The sequence below is a fragment of the Microtus oregoni genome, unplaced genomic scaffold, assembly GCF_018167655.1.
Source record: "Microtus oregoni isolate MIOR12 unplaced genomic scaffold, Mior012 000024F_ref0000369, whole genome shotgun sequence".
Taxonomy (NCBI): domain Eukaryota; kingdom Metazoa; phylum Chordata; class Mammalia; order Rodentia; family Cricetidae; genus Microtus; species Microtus oregoni.
Window position 1 is genome coordinate 19,694,252 of NW_024543083.1, and position 26,288 is coordinate 19,720,539.

At 43.9% G+C, this 26,288-nt stretch overlaps 1 protein-coding gene across 2 annotated transcripts in view; it reads right to left on the reverse strand.

The window, feature by feature from the left end:
- The window catches only part of Myo16 (myosin XVI), a 427,263-nt gene that overhangs the window by 241,208 nt on the left and 159,767 nt on the right, over positions 1-26,288 (reverse strand). For both annotated transcript variants that reach the window (XM_041673988.1, XM_041673987.1), the window contains exons 5-9: positions 21,128-21,236; positions 11,501-11,625; positions 8,426-8,551; positions 4,609-4,684; positions 1,552-1,705 (exon numbers count right to left, since the gene is read on the reverse strand). In XM_041673988.1, the coding sequence (XP_041529922.1) occupies positions 1,552-1,705; positions 4,609-4,684; positions 8,426-8,551; positions 11,501-11,625; positions 21,128-21,236 (590 nt within the window). The remainder of the gene's footprint in view (positions 1-1,551; positions 1,706-4,608; positions 4,685-8,425; positions 8,552-11,500; positions 11,626-21,127; positions 21,237-26,288) is intronic.

Sequence of the window (26,288 nt, forward strand, 5' to 3'; positions counted from 1 at the left end):
AACCCTACGGTAGAAATGACCAGATAAAATATGTTACAACCAAAAATTACAAAAAAAAAATGAAAAGCTCTCAGATGGCAACTGCACCCTGGCCCATCTATTTACCAGTTCCTCCCACAGTCAAGGCAATGCGAGGGGAAGAAAATGGAATTAAACTACATTTTAATCATGTAGAACAAAACAAGCCATTGATTATTCGGTTCATACCCAGATTAATCCATTGTTTAGTCAATAATTTAAAAAAAATCATGAAGGCACCAATTAGAAATGCATATTGTTTCATCTTTAATATAAAACAAAGCACTAAAGAAATTATAGATAGCAAAAGAGCGTGTTTGCCTTCTCCACATAATCTTGTTCATACTTTTGAAAATCTTTTTGTTATTGACTAATTCTGTTCCTAGACATTTTCATACATGTCCTTAGGGCATTTTGCTCCTGCCTCACAAACCTTCTATTCTCCTCTGCCCTTGTCTTGCCCCGCCTTCCCTGCAGAACCCCCTTCCCACATCCATGTTGCATGACTCCCTGATTTTCCTAGGATTCTCTGTATGACCATCGGTCCAGACCTGTCCATTGGAGCCTGGGTGAGCTCACTATTCGGTCCATCACTGAGGGCAATGACTGTTCTTCCTCCATATTCCATGAGTTCTTAATTGTTCAGGGCCCCGTGATCCCTTCCTCCATCCCGATGGGCTGCTGATGCCCCAACCTTGTTTATGATTTGCTGTCCATATATTTGAAAGGCATAATACAACGCTAAGGTAGACTGAATCGGTTACTGTCACAGCCACCAGTCTTGACTGTCACCATACTTCCATCCTCTCAGGAAACCCTTTATCTGAGCAAAGTCCATTCCATTGGCCTCTCTCTCCAGTCATAGTGACTGTCAGGATGCTTTCTGCTTTCTCTATCCAGGGTCCTTCATGCCTGCTTGTAAGCTGCTGAGAACCAATGCAGTCAAAGAGAAAATGGTGATCACATCATGAGTCCAAAGGACACTTGTCCCCCAGTAAACTAGATAAAGTGAGCTGCCTCTTATCAGACACACTGTTTATTAATTTTTCAGGCCTTGAATGCAATAGCAATTTTCACTCTGCCGCACCCAACATTTTTAAGCATTACTTTTTTCTTTGGATAGTGTGGGTTTATTGCATTTATGTTTTGGAGAAAAATAAGGTATATTTGCATTTGCTACTTCAGGACAGTCAACCATTATAATCACTGGAAAGCTTACATTAAGTTTAGCTGAAATCTCGAAGAGCGATTAGTACACTATCTTTGCTGTCAGAGCGACTGGCATATAACAGTTCAATTTTGCAGTGATGTCTTCTGAGGCCACCAATTTCTTTAGGAATCCTGAACTCATCGTTGGCCGTTGACTCCTTTTTGGAAAATATGCTGACAAAAAGCTGCAATATTTCGAACACTGGGTTGAGAGCCAGACACTTCTGTCTATGCAATGGTGGGGGAGTAGAGAGGAGAGGCGGAAGCAGCTGGCCTTCAAAGGACCATCCAGCTACTGCAACCCAACGGGATGAAAGCACTTACAGCTTATTGGAGAGATGTGGGAGGTCGTGAAGGATCTCATCATACAGCTCCTCCTGTACTAAGCTAGGGACAGATGGAGACTCTTTCATCTTTTCTTCCCAGGCAATTTCAGCTTTAAGCAGCATTTCCTCAATAAACTCAGAGGCAGCAACATCTACAAGACACAGTGAGCATGTCAGGCATGGCAGTGACGTCTAGAGACATGGTGAGGATGTCAGACACAGGCAGTGAGGAACAGAGCAGCATTTCCTCTCAGTAGATGTGGGATTTCCCTCTGTGTGCTGTGAATACCATTAATGAATAAAGAAACTGCTTTGGACCTATAGCAGGGCAGAAGTTAGGTAGGCGAGGAAAACTAAACTGAATGCTGGGAGAAAGAAGGCGGGAGCAAGGGAGACACCCTGTAGCACTGCCAGAGACAGACACAGGTTGGAATCATACTGATAAGCCACAGCCACGTGGTGATACACAGATTATTAGAAATGGGTTAAATTAAGAGGTAAGAGTTAGCCAATAAGAAGTTAGAACTAATGGGCCAAGGAGTGATTTCATTAATATAGTTTCTGTGTGATTATTTCAGGGCTGAGCAGCCGGAACCAACAAGCGACCTCTTTTAACATTCAGTAACGCAGAAGTGCATGAATTGGGGATGGGTCAAACAACACACCAAGTCGATCAAGAGACAGCAAACGTTTAGGGTTGAGAAAAAAATCTCAGCCCTGATATTGTTCAAGACTGTCCTGCCACCTGTTAGGGATGCATTTAATTACACATGAAATTATTAAATATAAAGAGACTATACAGAGGATGGTGATGGGTAAATGAAAGGTCACAGGGAAGCTGAGCTCGAAAGGATATGTGTGCGCACTCCACCGGGAGTGGAGACAAACTCTAGCTATCCACGGTGCTTCCGGCAGCTTGTCATCACCTTCTCGGGTTTTGTTGGAAGTGTAGGTCATGGTGGGTCTTTAGCCACCATGCAGTACATGCAGTACAGATAGCCACCATTCAAATGTATAAGCAGCAATAACTGCCAGTGAGACCTGGTGATCTTGGAAAAGGGTTTGCAGTCACACCAGCTGAGAGCCCAGCAGAGGCAGCCGCTCCCCCATCCTCACTAAGCCTGGTGGCCATCTCTGTCTATACATTTGACACATGTGGCTTTATGGGCTTGTCCAAGGGACTTAGCCAATAGGGGATGATGTGATTGACAGTATCCTGTCATGACGGGCCTAGGATGGAAGAGTAGGTGTGGGAAGGGAGAAGAGACTTTGGCCACCTCTTTCGGAAACTGCATCTCTAGTGTATCTATAAACTGAACTACAGACTACCATGGCCATTGTTTACTGTGGCTCTCCCAAATTCATGCCATGGGAAAACACAAAGAACTTAACATGGCATTCATGGTGGCTTTCACAGCCACCACAAGAGTGCCCCATTGGCGTCTTTGATATGGCATTGTATTTACCTGGCTGATTCTTTTTCCAGGTGAGTCAAGCGCATTAAGTAAAGGACACCTTTATTTAATGAACACACATTTATTGAGAGTCTACGGCGAGCCCAGTGCTGTGTCTCTCTCATTGCAAAGATTCTATAAACAAGGAACTGGGAAGATAGCAGACTTTGCATGGACCACATGGAGAAGGCAAGCTGAGTCTTTATGACTGCATGGAAGGGGCTGGGGTTAGAGCTAGGCCAGAAGTAGGATTATTCATTGGGCCCTTGAGAACCTACTGCCATTGGGAACTGGTTGTGTAAGACTTGACACTAGACCTACAATGAGAAAAATAGAAGGATGGTAGGATGGGCAGCCCTGAGACCAAGGCTCAGTCTTATCTCCTTTATGTGATGAAGATGCTGAGAGTGGGCATTTGGTCATGAAATCTCCTGATAGGACCAACAGACAAGACACAAAACCAAAAAAAGTTACACTTATTTGTCTTTTCATTTTTTTTTTGTTATTGTTTCGTTTTATTTGATTTTCTTGAAGACAGGGTCTTGCTGTGTATTCAACACACGGCCCAGGTTGGCCCTAGGCTCACAGCTGTCCCAAGTTTCAGCCTCCAGCACTGGGGTTACAAGTAGACACCATACACCTGCTATCCTTTTAGTTCTTGTGATTAGTTTTAAAGAACTAAATTAACTAAATTAACCAGTTTCAGTTCATGCTAAGATGATTAGACCCTCATCAACATTAGCTTAACCCTAAAGCTAAAAGCTACCAAGCAACGCCCCCACATGTTGTTAGACATTTGGTTTATTTTGGCAGATACAACAGAGCAATCAACAACGAGCAATGGGATTTAATGCCAATAAAATATGGAAGAGAGTAAGTCCCTCGCCCCAGTTGACACTCACTCCTAGAAGTGATGAGAAGGAGAATGGAAATGTGAAGGGTATTTAATTTTGAAAGGGCCCAGCTAAAAGGGAAAAAAAAATTATTTTGTTTTAAAGATAAATTTTTACCACTAAACTTTCTTATATTTTTCTGGTGCTGGACATTTCTCTGTTATTTTGAATTCTCCCATGAATATGGTACAATTATCAATAATAATAAAATTAATGATTAGCAGTAGTTGAATTTTAAAAACTATAAAACTAAGAGCGTTAGATATAGGAACGTATTAGTGACAGTAGGGATTATAGAAATCTTCAGAAGTGTTCACACTTCTGAAATAACAAGTCAAAGAGTTTGTGAATCAAAGTGAGCATCAGGCTATTGATTTTTGTTTAAGTCTAAATATTCACAGACAAAATCATTACTGTAGTAAGTATTAGAATAAGTGAAAAGCTAGCAATAAAGTAACAAGTTAAACAACAATCAAATAGATTTTGGAGTCACAGTAGTGTGGGGTTCAAAGGGTAAAAGTTATGTAAAAGGAAGGTGACGGCAGCCGGGCTTCGTCTACCGCTATCACCCTCCCACAACACAGAGGAAGTGAACCCTGCTGGAGCTGTGGGTGTCTGAATGTCCACTCTTATTTCCTGCTGCCCCAGTGATGGATGAATAGTGTCCATGTCAAAAGATAAAGAAGCTTCCAGCATGCTTCAACTTACCTGATGGCTTTTCCCCATTGCAGTTCACAAGGTGGGGGTTTGCCTGGTGTGACAGAAGGAGTTTCACCAGAGCCGTCTGCAGCAGAAAGACAATTTTAATTAGAACTACCATGCAGGACCCATCAATAAGTACACAGGATACTGAGAACACATTAACAAATACCAAGGATGCTCCCATCAGCAAATACCCAGGGCTAAGGACCATCACTAAATATCCAGGTTGCTGTGGACCATCAACAAATATCTAGGGCACTGAAGATCATCAGTAAACACCCAAGGCATCAACTGATCAGGGTCCATGGTTGCTGCTCTTGCAAGGCACCTGACATGGCAGGAGACCAAGGATAATATTCTTTCTGGCGTTCCTCAGGTCCTTCTCTGAATACACATGCAATCAAACTACTTTGGAATTTAAATATTAGGGAAAATATTTAGTAGTGGGGTTGAACTTCTGAGGGTCTGAATAGGACATTTGATACATATACAGTCCCTTTGATGATGCTTTGTTGAGAGATCACTTATGATTGGCTGTTTGGTTCCAGTTCCTTATTCGCTTTAGCCAACCGACCACATCTTGGCTCACTGACACCAAACATGGGTCATCACGCTGCACATGGCGTTACAAACCAGCAGTTGTAATGCACAGACAGGGAAGCATCCTCACATATAGAAGACAGAAGAGTCAGAAGCAGGGATGTGCCTTAGTGCTGGAGTATTTGCTCAACATGGTTGAGATAGGCTCAGTTCCTAGTGCCACGATTACTAGTGAGTGATTAATGAATGCAGGAGCAAATATAGAAAATATGTGAAAAGTATCTATGGACCTACATAATACTAAAAAGGCATTCATTAAACAAAAGCTGTTTTTCCACTTTTATTTTTATTAGTGATGTGTGTGTGTGTGTGTGTGTGTGTGTGTGTGTGTGTGTGTAGGTCAGAGAACAACAATTCTCTCTTTCCACATGAGTTCTAGGAATCAAATTCAGGTCATCAGGCCTGCAGGGAAAGCATTTTCCCCACTGAGCCATCTAGCTGGCCCAGGGACATTTAAAATAACGTCATTAAGTGTATCTCTGTGCACTTCTCTAACCTGACCCCACTTTCCCAGCCCTGGCCACTGTCACGGGCTTGTATGTCTTTGTCTTTACCCTTACTTATATGCTTACAGAATGCAGTCAACAGCCTTGCTAGCACAACATTGCACAGTCTGTGACCCAGGAAATGAAATTCTGTTGTCTGAGTGTCTACCCTTCTCCTTGCTTCCCTGTACATACTAGAATCATCCAAGTTGTCAGGATTTACTAAGATTCATTTATTTATTGGATATGTGAACCCACATCTGCATTTTTCTGAGTTAAATTAAAGCATAATTAAACCTTAAATTCAACCTTACTCAACGTTTCCAGACTCATGCAAAATGTGGTCAAATTCTTAGCCAGAACATAGGTGAGCCCCAGTCTATAGTGTCCACATTTCTCTTGGCATACTGGTCTTCTGAGCACCCACCAGAATTTCACATGAAAGCTTGTCTTTTAGTCTTTCTCTAGTCATTTTCTAGACTTCTATCCCAAAGTAGTCCCAGGGGATTGAGGGCCTCACACTATGTTGTGGCTGCTGCAATCATCCCACTCTTGGTACCAACTCGCCATATTAGCGTTCTTTTTGTGTCCCTGTAACCAACATCTAAGTAAGGAAACTTGGAGCAGGCAGGATTTCCCTGGGCTCGCTGTGTCTGAGTTTCAGCCTGTGGTGGCTGTGCTCTGTGAGCTAGGGCACATCATGCTCCACTGGGAACACATGGCAGACAGGACACAGGAAGAAGATTCTCCAATAAATGCTGAGAAGGAGCACTTTCTTCTTTCTCTCCCCAATCTCTAGTGACCTATTTCCTCCAACTAGGAATCCTATTTTAAAGGTTCCAGAACCTTCCCTTAGTGCCCCCAGCCTCCATGCACAGCTGGTGGGGTACAGTTCATCGTCAAGCTAGAGTAGCAGGCAGTGAATGAACTCTCAGTTGACTCCTGCCTAGAACAAGGATGTCGTGAATCACTGTTTATAATTTCAATCTTCCTTCCGTGAGCTCAGTTAAATCACGAGGGAGCATAAAATGTAACTCTGGAACGATTTATACGGGAATCTGACAGGAGTGGTGACAACATCTCACTAACACTAGAGACCTCCTCCTCCACGAGGAGCTATGGCAGTTAGTGATTGCCACAATGCGGGGGAGGAACATTGTCCCCAGTAATGTATTCACTGATAGGTTCTGGAGCCCCGGTAGATAAACCCCACCCATTCTCCTGTAAGTAGCAAATTAACATGCATTCCTTAATTAATATTGAGCAACCCTAATGAAAGCAGAAAGGAGGACGAGCAGAGAGAAGGGATGGACGAATGCAATCAAAATACATTCTAAACATGTGTGAAGTAAGAACGAACATCTGGTTCTAGAATGCAAATTCTATTTGGTTAATGTCTTACTAGCGATAATGTGGAAAAATAAGTTTTCTGTACAAAGAGATTTAAGCTGAATTGCTGACTTTAAAATAGTTTGGAGTAAAACTGCACCCAGACAGAATGTCTTAGAAACCAACGAGCAATTGAGCAAGGCAGCTCGCTAAAATATTTCAAAGCATTTGCTCTTCCAGCAGTAAAGGAAGCACATTGCTCTGGAAAGGAGTTTCAGACAAGAGCATTGCTTTCCTCTTCAACATCTATTGAAGAAAAAAATGCATTTCTTCAAGAGCACTGCTGACACGCTCTTCACGCCCACTGCTACCAAGGAAGCCGGCCCGTGAGCAGATGGGCTAGGAGGTCTGTAGAGCGGCCAGTGACTGAAGCCTGTCCCTCAGACGTTAGCACCTGAGGGTCTGTCTGATCATGGGGTGCAGCAGCAAGCGGGGACACCCTGGGTGGGAAGTATTGTTACTCCTAAGGACAGCAGCCAGCTTCCAGGCTGGTGTGCTTCCTTAGAAAATGATCGGTCAGCCTTTCCCGGGGAAATGATCAATTCACTGCCAACAATGTGTTCTGGAGCCACTCCTGGAAGGAAGCAAATCTGGAAATACATCTCTCTGCTAAAATGTCACAAACTGGCATACCAACATGAGAGGATAAAAATTCGGTTTTATCCATTTTCCCATCCTTTTTGGTTGGACCTAAATTTTAAGTCAGAGAGTAGCATTTTCCAGCATTTCTTCAGTTTGCTTATGGAGTTGGAACAGGTGATTAAACCACATACGGTGTCGATGTCCCGGTGTCAAACACTTCTGCTGCCACTATATTCCAAGTGCGTAGATCCGAGCAGCTATGGACCCACCCCTCTAAAATCTGAACCAAAACAATTTTTTTCATCACCGAAGGTGTTTTTCTTGTGTAACTGGCCAAAGCAGCACAATGTCGTTAATCCAACATCATTTATTCATTAAAATGAAGAGTAGTTCGCAGAGTGAAATGGGACATAAAAATGTAATTTGACTTTAGATTTACTAACTGTAAAAACAAACTGAAGTCTAAGAGACTTGCATAATTGGCTCGCCACACTGCAGTATGAAAACAGCATTAACCCTACTCTACCTGCTTCTTCAGCGAGTTCAGCTGTGATGACAGGCTCAAAGGAGGGGGAAATTTAGTGTACCCTTGGGAAAGCAAATATTTTCCCTTATTAAATTGTTTGTATAGTAGGGTGACACCTCTAGGAGTCAAATTATATAATGATTAGCATATAAATTAAAAGCAAATCAAAATTAAATATGAAGTTTTTTTTTTTTTTAAATTGCTAACAATATTTCAGAAAGGATTTGGGAAACCACATTACCTGGCCATATTTGGCTGCTAAATGCAGCGGTGTCCAGTACCCGTCATCCACTCGGTTGAGGTCCCCACCGTGCTCCAGGATAAGCACCACCACCTCCTTGTAGCCACTAGCGCAGGCCATGTGCAGCTGAAACATGGGCATGTCTGTTATTCTACCTTTGTAAGAAAGTAGTCTCGCCAACAGTGTTTGTTCAATAGTTTAGACAGAGCCACTTAATTAAGCATTGGATCTGAAACATGACAGTATAAAATAAAGAAAAACGCAGGTACATAGTTTTGTTACTTTGTGTAAGTCATCATTAGTACATTTTGAAGGAAATGCTATGAATTGTGAAGAAATCACGCTTTTTACCGTTTCTCTTCTGGCTGACTGTGTACACTTTCCTGGTAATTCCCTCTCCTTCCTCAGCTCTTTCCACAGTCACCAGAGCTGCTGAAAGTGCACACCCACTAACCCCACAGTGGATGCCTCCTGCCCACCTGTCCAAGATGTGTTAACTAGCTCTTCACAAAGACAGAAAGGAAGGCAAAATAAAAGTGCATGCCATTTGCATCTCTGAATATTTACTGCCCAATCATGGAAGTGTGCATATCTCAGTAGTCAGATATGATATCGAATCTCTGTCTAAAATATAGCGCTTTTTCATTGTTTTTAAAAACTGTTTGTAGGCTTGCTTTGTCCTATCCTGATTTGCTTTATATTATATTATCAATAATAATAATATCATTTTAGATGCTTCTTTGTATTCTAATGAGAGAGAGAGAGAGAGAGAGAGAGGGAGGGAGGGAGGGAGGGAGAGAGAGAGAGAGAGAGACTGAGAGAAATGGTGTGGGTTTGGGTGGGTAGAAAGTGGGGAGGATCTGGGAGGGGCTCAGGGAGGAGAACCATAATCATAATATATTGTATGAAAAAATCTATTTGCAATTAAAAAGTAAAATGTCACAAACCCGTAACAATCAGTAAAACAAACACCAACAGAGAAAGAATCTGAGCCTTGGAACTATATGGCTACTGATTACAGTGAGATCTTCAAGGAAAATTTATGCACTCAAACCACAAAATTTGTTTTTTATATTCTATAGAACACAGCGTGTACAAATGTGTGAGGCCTGGAGAGATGCTTAGCGCGTTAGAGGGCTTCCTGCTCTTGCAGAGGGCTTGGGTTTGGTTTCCAGCACCCACCCTGCTCTCACCTGTCTGTAACTCTTGATCTGGGGGATCTGATGCCCTCTGCTGGCCTCCGTGCAAAATAAACACACACACACACACACACACACACACACACACACACATACTCACCCATTAAAAAAAACATTTCTTTAAAAAGTATACTCTTTTCTGAAGTATTATCTAATTTTTATAAAGAATAATTATCTAAATTAACAGACATTTCTAAAGGACATATTTGGCTACTCTGTCCAACATTCTAATAAAGGAGGGAGAAACAGCACAAAACCCGCTCGCTGTGCTACTTCACTGTAACTGGATGTTTGGTCATCGTCTGTGCACATCCATGTAACTGTGAGAAATTAGCCTCATTTTGAACCACAACTGGCATTCCAATTCAATATAAGAAATCAATCTGTAGACAAAGGTGTTTTCTTATTGTGATGTCTAACAATAGATACAAAAGCACCACACACCTCATAGAACAAAGACCACAGCAAGGACAGGCACCAACAAACCAAGGATCCCAGTCAGACTCAGGAATCACTCTGAACAGACCCCTGTTAGTGGCCATGAGTTTTTGACAGCTTCCTAGACTTTTGTCCGTTGCTGCTTTCTTGTTTAAACCTCACGGACAGCTCCCAAGAGACTGAGTTATTACAGAAAATCATTTACACCTTTCATGCTCTCTGTTCAATAAAAAGCAAAATCACAAAGAACATCAACACCGAAGGGATTAAAATGATTGCTGTATACAGGTTTGCACACAATCTTCCTTCAGAGTGCTCTCTGGGTCTTAACGGGCTTGGAGCAGGAGCCTATACAGTGATTTTTCAAAAACAGAATTGCACTGCTGCCTAGTGCATTGTATCCAGGCTCTCTTGTGCTTCTATTGTGTGGATATTTGTCTTCTCAGGGCAACAAGTGAATCGCTAATTGGCTATCCCACCCCAGTCCGCCTTCTGCCCACCAGCTGTCCTTTAGAAGATCACACCTCCTTTTCTCTTCCACCATCTCCTCCAGCCACACTGTCTGCTTGCCTTCCTGGTCTGGGATTTCCCTCACCTCTGTGGCTCTGTCTCAAACCCTGTCACCCTGTGGCGACTTCACCAGGGTCAACACTGTCACTGCTACCCATGCTCAAAAGTTCCTTTTCTGATTTCGGGTTCCCGATTCCAGTATTTAAACTAACCAGCGTCTCCTCTGAGATGGCCAAGAGCCCCCAACCCACCCTCACTTTCTTTGCTCCAACCCCTTTGGGTGGCTGCCATTTCTATTTGTCTGATGTCCTCTCTATCACATGGGTAGGGTGACCTGAGACCTTGTTACCCCCTCTAAACTCTCCCCCATCAATAAACGATATTTTAATGGCTAGCAAGTAGGCGCTGGGAACTGAGTGCCAGTTCTTTCAAAAGTAACAAGTATCCCTCCCTCCACACTGAGCCACCTCTTCAGTCCCATAGTCACTTTACGGACAAGATACTGCACTGTTTCTGATTCCAATAAGATGTAATGACAGGATTTTTATTGAGCTTATAAGGTGAATTAATTTAAAAAGTACCCCATGGTTTGCTTCACGTAGAACCCAAATGAAAGTCTTTTTCAAAGTTCCATCTCAAAAGACACATTGACAAAATAGCACATACAATCTGTTTAAAACCTGTAAGACTGGCATATGTAGAAACGGTTGAAGAAAACAGGTCCACACGCATGCATAGGCTCTCATTCTCTGGGCCATGGTATAAATATTTTGTATTTTCTTCTCATTTATTTGTGTTTTGAAAGGTATTGTCAAAGAGTTCATGTGTATTGTTTTATGATAAATACCCCTTGAACATGTTCTACATGTTCTATAACCAACGTCAATTCCCTGTGTAAATGATTTCTGAGACAAATACATGCGCTTACCAAGGTCACTCCATCTTCATTCTTCTCGTTGACATCCCCTCCGGAAGACAAGAAGTGCCTGACCTCTGTCAGCATGCGCATGGGCCTCTGGAGCTTTATCTGGCGCAGTGAGTCGAGGTCCACTCCTGGGAGAAGAAGACCTGTTAGCTCCCCGGCAGCGGCTGGGACTCAGGACAAGGTAGTCTTTGAACACACTCCTTCCGGAGCCCTCTTCCCCTTTCAACTCTCCTGCTATGCTCAAGACTGTGTCTCTCTGAATGCTTCCTATTGTAATAATTATATAAGTATAGTCTGCCTGGTAAAAATTAAGTCTCGATGGGTCATTTTCCCCAACATGATAGGATGTTTGTACATGGTAGCTTGTTCAGGAATATCTAAGTCACTAGACTAATATACGTATTATACTGGCATAAACTGGCCATATACTCTAGTCAAAAATATCTTTAAACACTTAAATTGATTAAATTGGAAGAAGAGACAAAGTCATGTTTTTTGTTTGCTTAGATTTTCTCACAGGAATACTTGCTCATAAACTAAGTGTGGGATCCTGGACAAGCAAAGTTACTTCTCCAAAGCAACCAGCAGCCAGAACAAAGTCTGGGACTCTCGGCAGCACCCTATGCACGTGAACTCAGGAGTTCCAACAAATATGACAAACACACTGGGGACTCTTCACTGGGACGCTGACCCCTTCCCATATATGTAAAGTTACTTCGGGATAAGAGTTTAAAAGGTTGCTCCAGCTGAACAGGTAAGGACTCTGATGCATGACCCAACACCGACTGAGACACCAGCTTCGTTGACTGACGGTGTTGGCTCATGCATCAGAGGCACAGGTCCCCTTACTTCAGCTCACAACTTTTATCAGTATTTATTTCCTGAGATTCCAGAGGAGCACAGTTCTAAGGTAGCTCTTCTCAGTTACAGAGTCCTTGTTCCTACCACTGCTTGCCAGACACAGCCTTTTACTGAGGTGATTGATGCTTCTGATATTTCAGCGTGGGATGTATTCACTTTCTAGTTCAATTTTGAGACGGGTATCTGGGCTTCCTAATCCTCAGCCATCTGGACAATAAGATTCCAAAGAGGAGAGGCTATCATTCCTCTTCCGGTTTCCAAATAAAGGTGAAGAAGCAATGATGTCATGGTGATGGTGAGGAGGATGGCAGTGGTAATAATGACTATGATATGGTGGTGATAATAGTGATGCTGATGGCAGCGATGATGGTCATGTTGATGGTGTGGAGGGTGGTGGTAACAATAGTGATGCTGATGGCAGGGATGATGGTGATGATGTTAGGAAGATGGTTCCTAATTGGAAGTGCCAGCTGTGAACTAGCCATTGCCGTGAGCATATTCCATGTCTGGTTGTGTCCTTGCTGAAAACATCAAAGGAAAGCATCCGACGATGGATCCAAACACTGTATCTACAGTGATGCTCCTCACATGACCAGCAGGAGATTTACTTTCTTAGGCCAGCTTTGAGAGAGCCATTTAGCTTCAGCGTCCTCAGTCACTTGAATACCAACAAATGCAGAGGGACTGAGGTTACAGGTCACAGTTTTAAGACGTGTCTCAGGGGCAGAGGCCAGGGCAAACACATTATCTATAAGTATACAATAAACAAGACCATTTACACATCCCCCTTTTGCTGTGAGATATTGCTCTTGTACACTGTAAAGATTTGTCACTCATATTGGTTTAATAAAATGCTGATTGGCCAGTAGCCAGGCAGTTTAAGTATAGACAGGACAGCCAGAACAGGAGGATTCTGGGAAGACGAAAGGCAGAGATGCAGTCACCAGTCATACGTAGAGGAAGCAAGATGAGAACACTATACTGAGAAATGGTACAAAGTCACATGACTAAACATAGACACTTATGGTTTAAGTTGTAAGAGGTAGCCTGAATAAAAAGCCAAACAGTTTATAATTAATATAAGCCTCTGTTTGTTCCTTTGGGACTGAAGGGTTGCTGGACCAGGTGAGACAGAAACCTCCATCAACACCCTTTCTTGGTGGGCTCCCCACATCTGTTCCCCACGGGCTTGCCTCTAAACCTGGGTAGGGAAAGGAACAGGAGCTCCCAGAGTCTGTCATCAGGCTTTAAGTCTATGCATGTAGATATCTCTTTGTGTCAATGTAGACAGGTTAACTTGTCCTTTGCATTGGCATCTGAATTTGAAAGAATGGGCTGACAGATGTTGCTTTATCAGTTACTGAATTAACACACGGTTCACACAGAAGAGTGTTTGCTTTCTGGTGAGAGCTGCTGAAAGCCAGCTCTGGTGAAGCAGAGCTGTGTCAACAGACACCCAGACCAGAAGCGACCTGGCCAGGCCTCACCTGATCACAGGTAAGCATGCTGTGCTCCTTTTTAGTGGTTGCACTGACTCTTTCCAAGCTACAAAGCAAACTTATGTAAATCTCTGTCCCTCTAAAGAACTCAAAATCCGAAGGTTGAGGTAGAATCCTGCTTCCCAGAGAGGCCAAGTAGCAAGCAGATCACCTCATATCTCCCAAGAAGTCCTTCTGCCTCGCCTCACCCCTCCTTGAAAACCCTTCTCCCCCTGGCTCCTCCCTACTACTTCCTGTCAGGCAGCCTCCTAACTGCAGGCGAATTTTATTTAATCAAATGTATCTTTGCACTATTAAACGAGTGTTCCAGAGCATAAACAAAAGCAACACACCTTAAAATAATATTCTACTACACAACCATGTATCATGCTGGGAGGACCGCCTGGCTTCCTTTTGCAATGGGGGATTTGAGGTCTGTGAGAACCAACGAAAGTTGTCACTTCGCTCCCATTTGTAGGGTTAGAGAATTCGACATGTGATTTCATTTTTGAAAATGCTCCATGGACATATGCACTGAGATTCACAGAGGAAGCAACGGAGACCCCGAAGGTTCCAGGGCTTGATGAAGTTCCACCATGGGGTTATGTGTGCTGAGGTGTGCGCCTCCAGGAAACGTTCTCAAACATTTAATTAATATCAAATAATAAACGGAGAACACAGCAAAGACGAGGGACAAATTAAAACACGGATGTAGGATGTAGGCTACCTCTCGTCAAAGGCCATCCATGCTCAATGCAGGTAGGCAAGCAGCCTATTTCTTGTCCCTGTTACCAAGATACCACAGGGGAGTATCTTGACGTTATATTCACTTGAACTCAATTTTGAATCAAATCTGGTGCCAACTAAAGTGTGATTTTTCTAGATTTTGTTATAATTTTAGGAAAGAAGAAGTCTCTTTTTGCTAAGCCAAATACAACAGAAACTCTATCTCTATGTGTCAATCAAGTGTCTGTAACTGCTTCTGAATATACCAGCTAAGACGGCAGAGCGCCCTTTCCCCACCCAGAAACCAGCCAGGGTTGGAGAGTGGACGCAATCTCCATTCCTTTTTCTTTATTATTAAAAGAAGTTGAATTTTATGTTCATATTATCTTCTGGAAGGAATAAACCTAAGGATTCTTTAGATTTATTATTTGGAAGGAATCCAGCATTTCTTTAAACTTAAGAATGAAGGAAAATCTTAACCAAAACTCGCAAGTTATATGTCACCGAGGTTATTGCTTGGCCGTCCTTGCTGATGGTGGACACCAGGAATCCCTGGGATTGTCTCAGTACTTTAAGCCCATCTTCATCTGTCTCACTTTGCTCAGCGCCTTTCTGAAGGGCTTGCTGTTCTCCTGGAAACTTGGCCTCCTTTGTATGAGGCTGGTCTGGGGGTCGTATCACAGTGTGCGGTACAGCTGACCTGGCCCTGGAAGATTCCCTGTGCTCCCTAAATTTCGCACTCTCTCTTCTCCACACTGCTCCAAGCGCTTTGCCTCCCTCTGCCCTACTTGCATGAACCCATGTGATCTCCGGGCATCCCTGCCCCTCACCTAATGTGTGTCTCAGCATCCCTTCTGCGATCCCGTCTGCAGCAGTCTCAGGGAAAATTAAGTCTCACTTCTTTAGCAGGTTTGTGAGATAATCACACACCAACCTTGAGAGTCTGCAGAATCTGCACGCCCTTGTTTTAATTTTCTGTTATGTCTCTGCATCTTCACTTGAGTGAATATAAAAATTAATTTTGTCCTCAATAAAACTGAAGCAGCAAGCAAGCGGTTCACTGACATGTCACATGATTTTAGCATGTGCTTTCTGTCCTCGCAGAGCTGAAAGTTAGCTCACTGGGTCTCCACCTTAAGTGTCCCAAGAGACTGAGGGAGGCTGCAGAGCTGGGCGGGTAAATCCCTGACAGTGATATCAGCGAAGGGAAATAAACAGTCAGGCTGTGAGGGACAGTTGTTCCCAGCTAGCCCTGTCCTGGCACCTGAACAGCAGGCAAAAGGGAGCTGTCTCATGCAGATTGGACTGTCTGCCTCCTCTACTGTGTGAGATTCTGAGCCAGTGGCAGAACAGGGCCTTGAGTGAACTGCGCTAAGCAAAAGAAAACTACAGGAAATTGCTGAGCTTAGTCTATTGGGGGTCATCTAAAGGAGGAAGGGGAAGGGACAAGCCTGGACCAGGCTTAGAAGCTACTGCAGTAACACATATTAGAAAGATCAGGGTTTGAACTAAGGCACTGTTTAAACAGTGTGGTCAGTGAACGTATGGACAGTCTAGAGGTGTCAAGGAAGCAGGTGCCATAAGACTTTGTGGCAAGGATGAAATGACATGCGGATGCTCATATCCTCACTGTAAGGGTAAATAAGGGCCACCGAGGGAGAGTGATGTCTTCACAGGGAACAAGTTATTTCAAACCCTCTGATCTCCAACTCAAGAGGTATAAGGAACCAACACGCAGGACTGAAGGTGTCAGAGGGCACTTGGGCCACAGCAGTGACTTTGGGAGCATGCAAACAGTGAGCTCATCCAGCACCCATGTTGCCCTGTCTCAGAAGGATGCTTCTCAAGGACAAAACCCAGGCACAGTTAACATGTGGGGAGCCAAGACTGTGAGTGTGGGTCCCCAAGGCATCACAGGAGGAAGCTTCAATAGGAGGGAGGAAATCATGGAAAGGGCACTTGAGGGGAGACTTTGCCAGTGTGCCCACATCATGCAAGGTCACAGAAAGATGAGTTCAAAGAACAGAGACATGAATCTGGAAAGAAAGTTCAGGAAACCAGGGTCAAATACTACGGGGGCATCCTCAGTGGGTAGGAAGTTGAGCATCGGATGACAGAGAAACAAAGCAGACAAGCAACTAGTTCCTGAAAGAGGGGAGGGGAAGAGAAAGGAGAGTAGGTGAAGTATGACGAAAAAACATGATAGATGATGATAATGAAGATGATGATAGATGGTTAGGACGGTAGATAAGTGGATAGACAGATGGATATATGATAGGATGATAGGTAGATAGGTAGATAGATAGATAGATAGATAGATAGATAGATGATAGATAGATAGATGATAGATAGATGATAGATAGATAGATCATAGATAGATGATAGATAGATAGTAGATAGATAGATAGATAGATAGATAGATAGATAGATGATAGATAGATAGTAGATAGATAGATGATAGATAGATAGTAGATAGATAGATAGATAGATAGATAGATAGATAGATAGATAGTAGATAGATAGATGATAGATCGATAGATGATAGATAGATAGATAGATGATAGATAAATAGATTGATAGATTATAGGATGATAGATAGATGATAGATAAATAGATTGATAGATTATAGGATGATAGATAGATGATAGATAGATAATAGATGATAGATGATAGAATGATAGGTAGATGATAGATAATAGATAGATTGATAGATAGATTGATTATAGGATGGTAGGTAGATGATAGCTAGATGATAGGATGATAGATGATAGATAATGGATAGACAGTTGATAGAGCCACCTATCCAGATGTATACACACATGTATACACAGGTGACTGAATGAAAGAATGCTTAGATAGGAAGGTGAATGGGTAGATGGATCGATACATACATACTTGCAAGTATGGATAGAGATATAGGTAGCTAAATAAATGAGTAGATAACTAGATAACACGCACACATGTGCACGCACACACACACACACACACACACACACAAATGCAGACATTTTTCATGCCTATTTTCTGTCCTGGCCACATTGAGCTCTCTCTCCCCTGGGCTCTTCCTTCCCTTAGAGGATCATTTTAGAACTGATTGCTTTCCTTGCATGCCCAGCTGTTTTGCCTTGTGCGGAGATGAGGTATTCATCAAACGCTCAATCAGCCCCAGCGCTGGTCTCATTTCACAGCCCTGGAACTGAAGGCACCGAGCCGAGGTTAATTGCTGTGGCCAGGTTTACAGCATAAGTCGCTGGTGACGGCACAATTAGAACTTGCAGCAGAGACTTTCTATGTAATCAACTTGTTCGCCATGCCTCCTGCCCCCTCTGCCCCCTGCGCCCTGATGTGAAAGCGTGATTAGTATCGGATTTGAAACAAGATTTTGCAGAGACCGGAGCACCCCAGGGTTGCAAGCACCTGCGAAGGGTAGCGTCGTGACAAGAGGCAAGTAAGAGCCAAAATGTCACCCTCGCCGATTAGAAATTTCTGATGGCATAGGCCCATCTTGTCCCAGCAGATAACTCTCACAGTGCACCAGTGAGGGGACCAGGAATAAATGGAGCTAGACAGTGTTTACCAGGGGCAGGGGAGGTGACACTGAGAAGCAGGAGGGATTCTGTCGGACAGGGGCAGCAGCAGCTGTGCAGGAGGGTGGGGGGGCCGCAGCAGCAGCAGCAGCACTGACAGGTGGAAAGCAGAATTAAAAGCTGGAGAGATATGAAATGGAGTTTGTTCCAGCAAACCTGCATTTTACAAACTGGTGGTGACAGCCAGAGCCGTGACAGCTTTTCTCCCAAGCAGAGCCAGGGACTAGTTCTGGTTTCTCCTTTCCAATATTTTCATCCACCTCCCACATGAAGAGAGCTGCTTTTGCTTTTGTTTTGGTTTTTTTTTTTTTTACATACAATGGGAAACATTGATTTTGCCAAACCAAGCTTTTCTATGAAACGAAATGCCTTGGTGGGGTGGAAGCCTGTTAGTGATGTGAACACATTTGCGGATGGAGATGAGGTTTGTTTGGTGGCCTTAGGAGGGACCGAGAGGGGGAAAGATAACTTCTAGAAAGGAGTCCCTGGCTGAGAGAGACGGCCCAGTCCTTCAGCTTTTAGAGTTCCATTTGACTTATTTTTTTTTTGTATTTTCTTATTTGTTTCACTCGCTAATTTCTTTTATTTTAGAAAAATGGTTTCTTGTGCCCCAAGGTCCATGCCTCAGGACTCCTGCCACCACTGGCAAGTGAAAGATGGCAGGTGTGCTCTGCCACACTTAGTTACCTGGTGCTGGGCCCTGAGCCAATATTCCACTAACTGAGCTACACCCTAACCTGTGCTTTATATTTTTAAAAATTCATTTATTTATTTTTTTCTGTTTTAGTTTTTCAAGACAGGATTTTTCTGTAGCCATGGCAGCCTGTCCTGGAACTCACTCTGTAGACCAGGCTGGCCTCCAACTCACAGAGATCCGTCTGCCTCTGCCCCCCGAGTACTGGGATTAAAGGCATGCACCACCTCCACTCGGCTTAAAAGCTCATTTATTTTTTTTTTTAATGTGTGTAGGGTGATTTGCATTTGCCTGCATGTGTGTATGTGCACATGTACGCAGTGGCCATAGAGGCCAGAAGAGGGCATCAGAGCCCCTGGGACTAGATTTACCAATGTTTGTGGGCCAACATGTGTGCTGGGAATCCAATTCAGGCCCTCTGTAAGAGCAACACATGCCCTTCATCGCTGAACAATCTCATCAGGGCCCATGGTTTATCTTTTTAAACCACCTTTTATGGGGGGTATATATTGAAATTTATAAAATCTTTTCCTCCCCCTCCTCCTTCCAGCTACTCTCATTTAAATCCCTCCCATATACAAGTTAATAGCCTCTATTGTATCATTATTGTTACATATATGTGTGTGTACTCATACATGTAGACACACAAAACCTGTTGAGCACGCTTTTGTTGTCTGTGTGTCTGTGGTTGTGCTGGACAACAGTGGAGCTCCTCCCTGGGCAAAGCCAACTATCTTCCCTGAAGTCCTTAGCTGCCTTAGTTCTCTGGTGGGATCCTGCGAATATTGCCGGTACGTGTTGATGTGACCGCTGATATTGCCTTTGCTCCCTTGTGCGGCCATTGTTAGGAGAGTCACTAAATCACTCTCTTGTGGTGCTGCGTACACACAAAATGCTGCACACAGAACAGGTACACGTTGATGGGTGTGGAGGTCCCCACATCAGGTGAACCAGCGCAGGCCAGTTCGCTGAGTTAATCTAGTCACAATTATTATGTTGGTGACAAGAACACATCACCATAAGTAGTGTTCCTGGGCCACTTTTCAGCAGTACAAGGTTGTGAACCTCAGGCTCCGCCACATTGTTCATACAAACTCAGAACTCCGTCCTGCCTGGGAAGCACACTGAAGGTCTGTGTTCTGAACGGCCTACTAGGAAATCTAAATCGCTTCGAGAATCACGCCCGTGGGACCTGAAGCCAGCAGGGGACTCCCTCTGCATGGGACTCTGGAGGGTCTGGAGGGAAGGCTACTGAATACTGTGCCCCACAGATTCTGAGTGGGCAGTTCACGATGCTTCTTGCCTCTCCCAAAGCCTGCATCTGCCCTAGCCTTGCCTTGGTGGCCTTCAGCTGGGGGGCAATCACGCCTACCTTACTTTCTAAATTAATGAGACTAGTTCTCATTTAAAAATCAGGGTTGCTAAGCACTAATTATTATTCTATGCATCCTCAAAATAAACCTCTCAAGACAAATGAGCTGGAGGAGGCCAAACGTGTTGGCAATGAGGTAAGTGCTTTTCCAAAGAAGAGAAAGGAGCATCTCCAGCTTCCAGGGGCTCCCCGTATTCCAGAACATTATCTTTGGTCAGCAAATCCTCCGAGGGGCTAGAATGCCCAGCTTGTTATCTATTTTTAATCTTCCAGGAAGAGGAGGGTCAGGATTTGCCCTCCTTATCACCAGGTGCAGCCTTGGCTCCCACTCACCCCTGGCAGAGCTCCTGACTCACTGCTTCCTGCTGGGGCTGTGCCATTAGTGCCCTCGTGAGTGATGGCCAGGGGCTCAGCCCCATTTCCTCAGGCCAGCCCTCTCTTTGATCCTGGCTTTCTTTTCATGGTGCTTTTGCTTCTAAGTGCCACTGTGAAGTCTGGGATGTACACACGCTGCCCTGTCTTCACTGAGCTGGCTTACAGTTCCTGTGGGGATCACATGGCCCTGAGAGGATACACTCAAGGTGACCTTGCTCTCATTAGCTCAGAATTCAATTGCACGGTTCAATTCCCTTCCTATCCCCAGGGAGGAGGGTTCATAATTACAAACCCATCCCACCAATTACGGACCCCAGGCATCTGCTTGGTGCTTCCTCCACTGTCCCCCTCCAGGTGCCTGCCAGTTTGCAAAAGTGGCAAGCAATAAAGGAAGGCAGAAAACCGCCTTATGTTACATCCTCAAGGGAGACCGCACCGTCTGAAACAATGCGAGCATTTTTCTAAGAATAATCCACATTTACAGTTCTCCCAATGCATTTCTCTCGGCGGAGTTATTTAAAGGAAGCTTTGCGCTACCGTTTTCATCCAAGTAGGCCAGCAGGATAGCACTAGATTCGGTCCCCTCGACGGCATAATCTAACGGGATGTTCCCATTCACATCCTGTAGAAGGACATTGGCTCCAGCCTGCAAGAAAACAAACAAAAATAAAGAACATTGCTGAGGGATGATGGAGGAAACCACAACACTGTTTTTTTTAGACAAATACATTAAATAATTTGTGGACAGTCCAGGTTGCAAAATGTCCCACTGAGTCTTGCAATATCATAGACCTGCACTGGTACTGGAAGTGTATGTCTTCTTGAAGTGCCCAAGCCACAAGGAAGTCTACATGTGGGGTCTCGGGGAGCAAGTCGAGCTTGGCTTGATCATCCCCACATCTATTTCATTAGACTTTGTCCTCCTCGGGAATGCACCAGGGTACTGTCCTCATAGTGTGTTGACCCAGTGTCTGTGTTGACAGTTCCTGCTTGCTTTTGGTTTTGCAAGAAACCTGTTTTCTAGAAAGAAGCAACCTGTGGTTGTCAAGCATTGACTTCTTGAAACACGCTATTCTAGATCCGGGAGCTTCAGAGAACTAAACCATCATGGCATCTCTGTGTGCAGCTGTGCTCCAACGTTTATGCAGACAGAGTGGAAGATTTCCTTTGACCCTTGGAAACTGGCCACAGAAATGGTCCTCACTGCGCTGTGTGACCCAAGTGTGGGGTAGCAGCCCTAGCTGCCCTCATTCTTCCAACGCCATGACTTGAGCCTCCATCCTTCTACCCCAGAAGGAGGATCTGTTTCTTGCATCTATTTCTGTCCTTGCCAGTGTTCTCTAGTTCGAAGCTTATTTCCTCTCAGTAGCTAATAGTTGTTTATATTCAGTGTTCCTAGTTAAAATGATTAATAGGGATTCTGGTTCTCAGATGCTGCAGAGGGACTGAGGATGAACCACGAGGGTCTCCTACACAGAGCTGTGAACTGGAACAAACCCTTCTCCCCTTAGGTGGCTTTTTTTTCGGACACTTATCACACAGGGCAACAGGGAAAGAAACATAGGCCGAGTTTAGGATGTTTGCTTTTCATAAGTTCACGGCTCTCTGCCTACTAGGTTGATATACAAACAAAGATTCGAATCTTTCATAGAGAATTAGACAACAGGCTTCAGGATGAAGGAGACGGTACAGCCAGTGTCTTAGTTAGGTCTGCTATTGCATATAATGAAACACCACAATCGAAGGCAAGCTGGGGAGGAAAGGGTTTATGTGGCTCACACTTTCCCATCACTGTGCTCATGGATGCAGCCTTCAGCAGAGGATATGATCATGAGAGGTGTGGATGTGTTTGTTATGTGGTCCCAGCCTTTCTGTGTGGGACCAAGAAGACAGCATCAAACACAAGGCTAACTTTGTAGGAGTCAGAGTGCACATTTGACTATGTGAAGAACTTTTTTATTACAAGGGAAAAGAAATGAGAAGTTGAAGATTTTAAGCTAAACTTTTCAAATAGAAAGTGTAGAGAAGCCTGAATTTACCTTTAAATATAAAAAAGAGAAGTTTCAAGAATTTCTACACATTTCGCAAACGTTAAAGAGTATTTTAAAACAACTGATGGCTAGCCTCTATTTAAAAAACCCAGGGTCTCCCAGGCAGCCCGAGTAGTTGCCACAGAGTCAGAGGCAGAGCAATCATGAGTTGGGATTAGGGCAGCTCTCTGCCCTCGTCAGGGAAGTTTCTTTGTGCCGTGGATGGTGAGCAAAGTGCAGAGAACAAACGACCGTGGAGGTTCAGCCACAGACAGGTCAGATACATCCCACCTGTGCCCAGTGCTCAGTGAACACTGAGGGAGAAAGGGCTGAAGGATTGAAGGAGCCAGAGGAGGGGAAGACCAGGGCAAAACAGTATCTGCTGGGCATGACAGAGCTGCTGTGTTCATGAGCTCACAGTTTTACCAAATAGGATCAAGCCAGTCAGGAGCCCAGCATGGAAGGGGCTGGCCCCCATCCCACAGCTGAGGAGCTATTGACACCTGATGAATTCTGGGGGATGGAGAGTCAGTTTTCTTTAAGGATGTGGTTCCTGGTGGGTCAATCCTGGTCCCCCTGGATAATTCCATACTCAAAAGTATAGGGACAACACAAAATGGAAGGGAGGAGTTATTAAACTTAAAAAAATAATACCACCAAATCACAAATATATCATGTACATGAAGAGGTGAAAACGTGGATTAGAAACTGGGTATGTGTAAAAGGACTTGAAAGCAGAAGTAGAAGGAAACTACACTTCCTCTTCATGCAAGAGAACCTATTTACATGTGGTGATATTATAATGGTCTCAGCCATGAAGAAGTGCATGCATGTTTATATACGTGTGTTCACGGGTATGTGTGTGTGTGTGTGTATGTGTGTGTGTGTGTGACTGTGGATGTATGCAAGCTCCTGTGTGTGGAACGGCCTCCTATAGCACATCCTGCCCCTGACAACCACATGTTGCGTTTCTCATTCTGAGAGCCCCGGTCACAGACCATCTTACTTGGGAAGAACCTTCCAGGCTAAGACACTCCTAGCTTTGGCTTCCTTTCTCTCCTGCTGCAATAGCAAAATACTCTGACAGGAGTGGCTTACAGGAGAAAGGGTTTATTTCAGCTCTCAGTCCCAGGTTACAGGCCATCGTGGTGGGGAATAAGGAGTTTGAAGCTGCCAGTCACATGACATCCAGTCAGAAGGCAGCAAGGCGGGTGTGTGCTCAGATCCATCTCTTTTGGTTCAGGGCAGGGACCAGCCTCTGGGATAGTGCCCCGGACATTCAGGGTGAGTCTTCCCACCTCCATCGCCCAGTGAAGAAAAATTCACGTAGACAATCGATGGGGAAACCTAACCCCCACACAGTCCTTCACTGACACTCCCAGCTCAGGTCATTCCAGACTCTGACCTTTAAAATTAACCATCACAAGCTGCAGGGTAAAATACTTTTTCTTGGCAGCACGGGCACCCAGCCCAGGCCATTCTACCTGCAAAGTTCGAACTCCACTAGAGAGCCGAACCCCTAGGACCAACAGAAATGTTTATTTGTACAACATAAACTGCAAGGCAAATCTTGAAATTTCTTTTGGAAAATAAATTAATCACATCATGGTTGCTTTTTATAATTAGGAAAGTGATGATGATACATTTTATATGTGCAAAATCAACAGGGACTCCTCAAGCCAAGTGTGCAAGTGAACGCTTGGCAGATCCCACTGGAGGCCGTGGGCACATTTCCTCTCTATTTATTGAAACTGGGAAGCCATTTAATTTCCAATTTGCCCTAAATTTTGTTCTTGATGTATGAGAGTTGGGACTCACATATATCATTTCCTCTAAATGAGATTCTTTTTAGTTCATGCCAGATGACATATGGACCAATAAACATTTTATTGCCTTGTGCTATGTAACAATTTAATCTCAACAACTGTGTTTGTACAAGGTTTTACTTAGTAATAATTTCTTGTCACACTAATATTGAAAGCTTAATAAAAGTCATGTAATGGAATTGCAATGATAAAATGCTACTTCTTTCTACATGCTTAAACTTTTTGGTAACTTCTCATATTTAGATAATTACAGATTTACTGAAAATGGAAAGGCTAGCTCCAGAAAGCTTCATGCCTGTTATGAGTTTGTTCTCATGCCCCCTCAGAATGACATTTTGAAACGTTAATCTCAATTACTTCATTTGGGAAGACGGTCATTGGAGACCATGCTAGTTTAGAGGAAGTGGCCTCAGGTACCGTGGGGCATTATTTCAAGGTGTCCAGAGTCCTTAAAAGAGGCATTTGGATGGAGACAGAAACCTGGTGGGACACAGAGCTGGAAATGGGGAAGCAGAGCTTGGACTAATATTAAGGCCAAGGCAAACCTAGTTCTCTCGGGAGCTGAAAGACTCCCTTGCCTGTAGACTTCGAGATGTGTGAAAAAGAACTACTTGTTCTTAATCCATAGCATGTAGGCTTTATGACTGCAGGGATCTAAGAAGGTGTCCTGTGCCTGCACAATGGACTAAATGTTTGTGCCCCTTTCTGAGTCCATATATGACAGCCTAGCCCACAGAGATAATATTAAGAGCTGGGGCAGTTTGGGGGATTAGCTGGGAAAGCTGGAGCCCCCAAGATGAAGATCAATGTCTTTATGAAAGAAACCTCAAGTGTGTAGAACTGGTCAAGTTCTGGCCAGATGGAGAAAAAAAAACAAATTATTATTTTGTAAGATTTTTTTCAAAACATGTATGTATGCGTGCCTGCTTGTTTGTGTATATGTGTGCATGAGTGCATTCAACCCTGCTGGAGTTCAGAAAAGGGGCTGAATTCCCTGGGACTGGAGTTGCATGCTGGAAACCAACCAGGATCCTCTGCAAGGAAGGAAAGTGTTCTTCACCGGTGCAGCATCTCTCTAGCCCCTGGAAGATACAAACTAATGCCCCGATAGAGATCCAGAGGCATGGGGAAAAGGGCATTATAAACAGCTGTGCCGTGGTTTACAGCTGATATGAATAAACAGGTTCCCTGAAGAACAGACTGCCCCAGTCCCTTCCCATTATTCTTTCCCAAAATTCCACAGGATGCCTTAGCTAACAGAATATGACGTACAATAGGGATAAGAGCTGAACCCCTGTGAAAAGTGGAACAGAACAGCATTTTCTCACTAATAAAATGAACTTTTTTTTTTTTTTTTTTTTTTTGGTTTTTTTCGAGACAGGGTTTCTCTGTGGCTTTGGAGCCTGTCCTGGAACTAGCTCTGTAGACCAGGCTGGTCTCGAACTCACAGAGATCCGCCTGCCTCTGCCTCCCGAGTGCTGGGATTAAAGGCGTGCACCACCACCGCCTGGAACTTTTACACAGAGAAGGTCCCAAAGTCAGAACAGAAAAGAGCCTGCCCTGCTGGGTGAATGTCTCGGTCTCAGGCCGGAAGTTCGTCATGAAAACAACTTTTCTCCATTTCTGTATTCTGCAGACGTGGGGGCTACTGTTGCTTTCAGGACACCAGGGTAATAATTAGTTAAATGATGAACCTAAAAACTGCTTATGGAACAAGAAGAGATGGAAGACTCCCAAGAAAGCCGTCCCAAGGCACAGTTGGGGAGGGAGCCCATAGCAATGGGTAGGAATGCCAAGATGACAGTTGTTCCAAACTTGTCTTGCAGAATCAATAAAATCCAA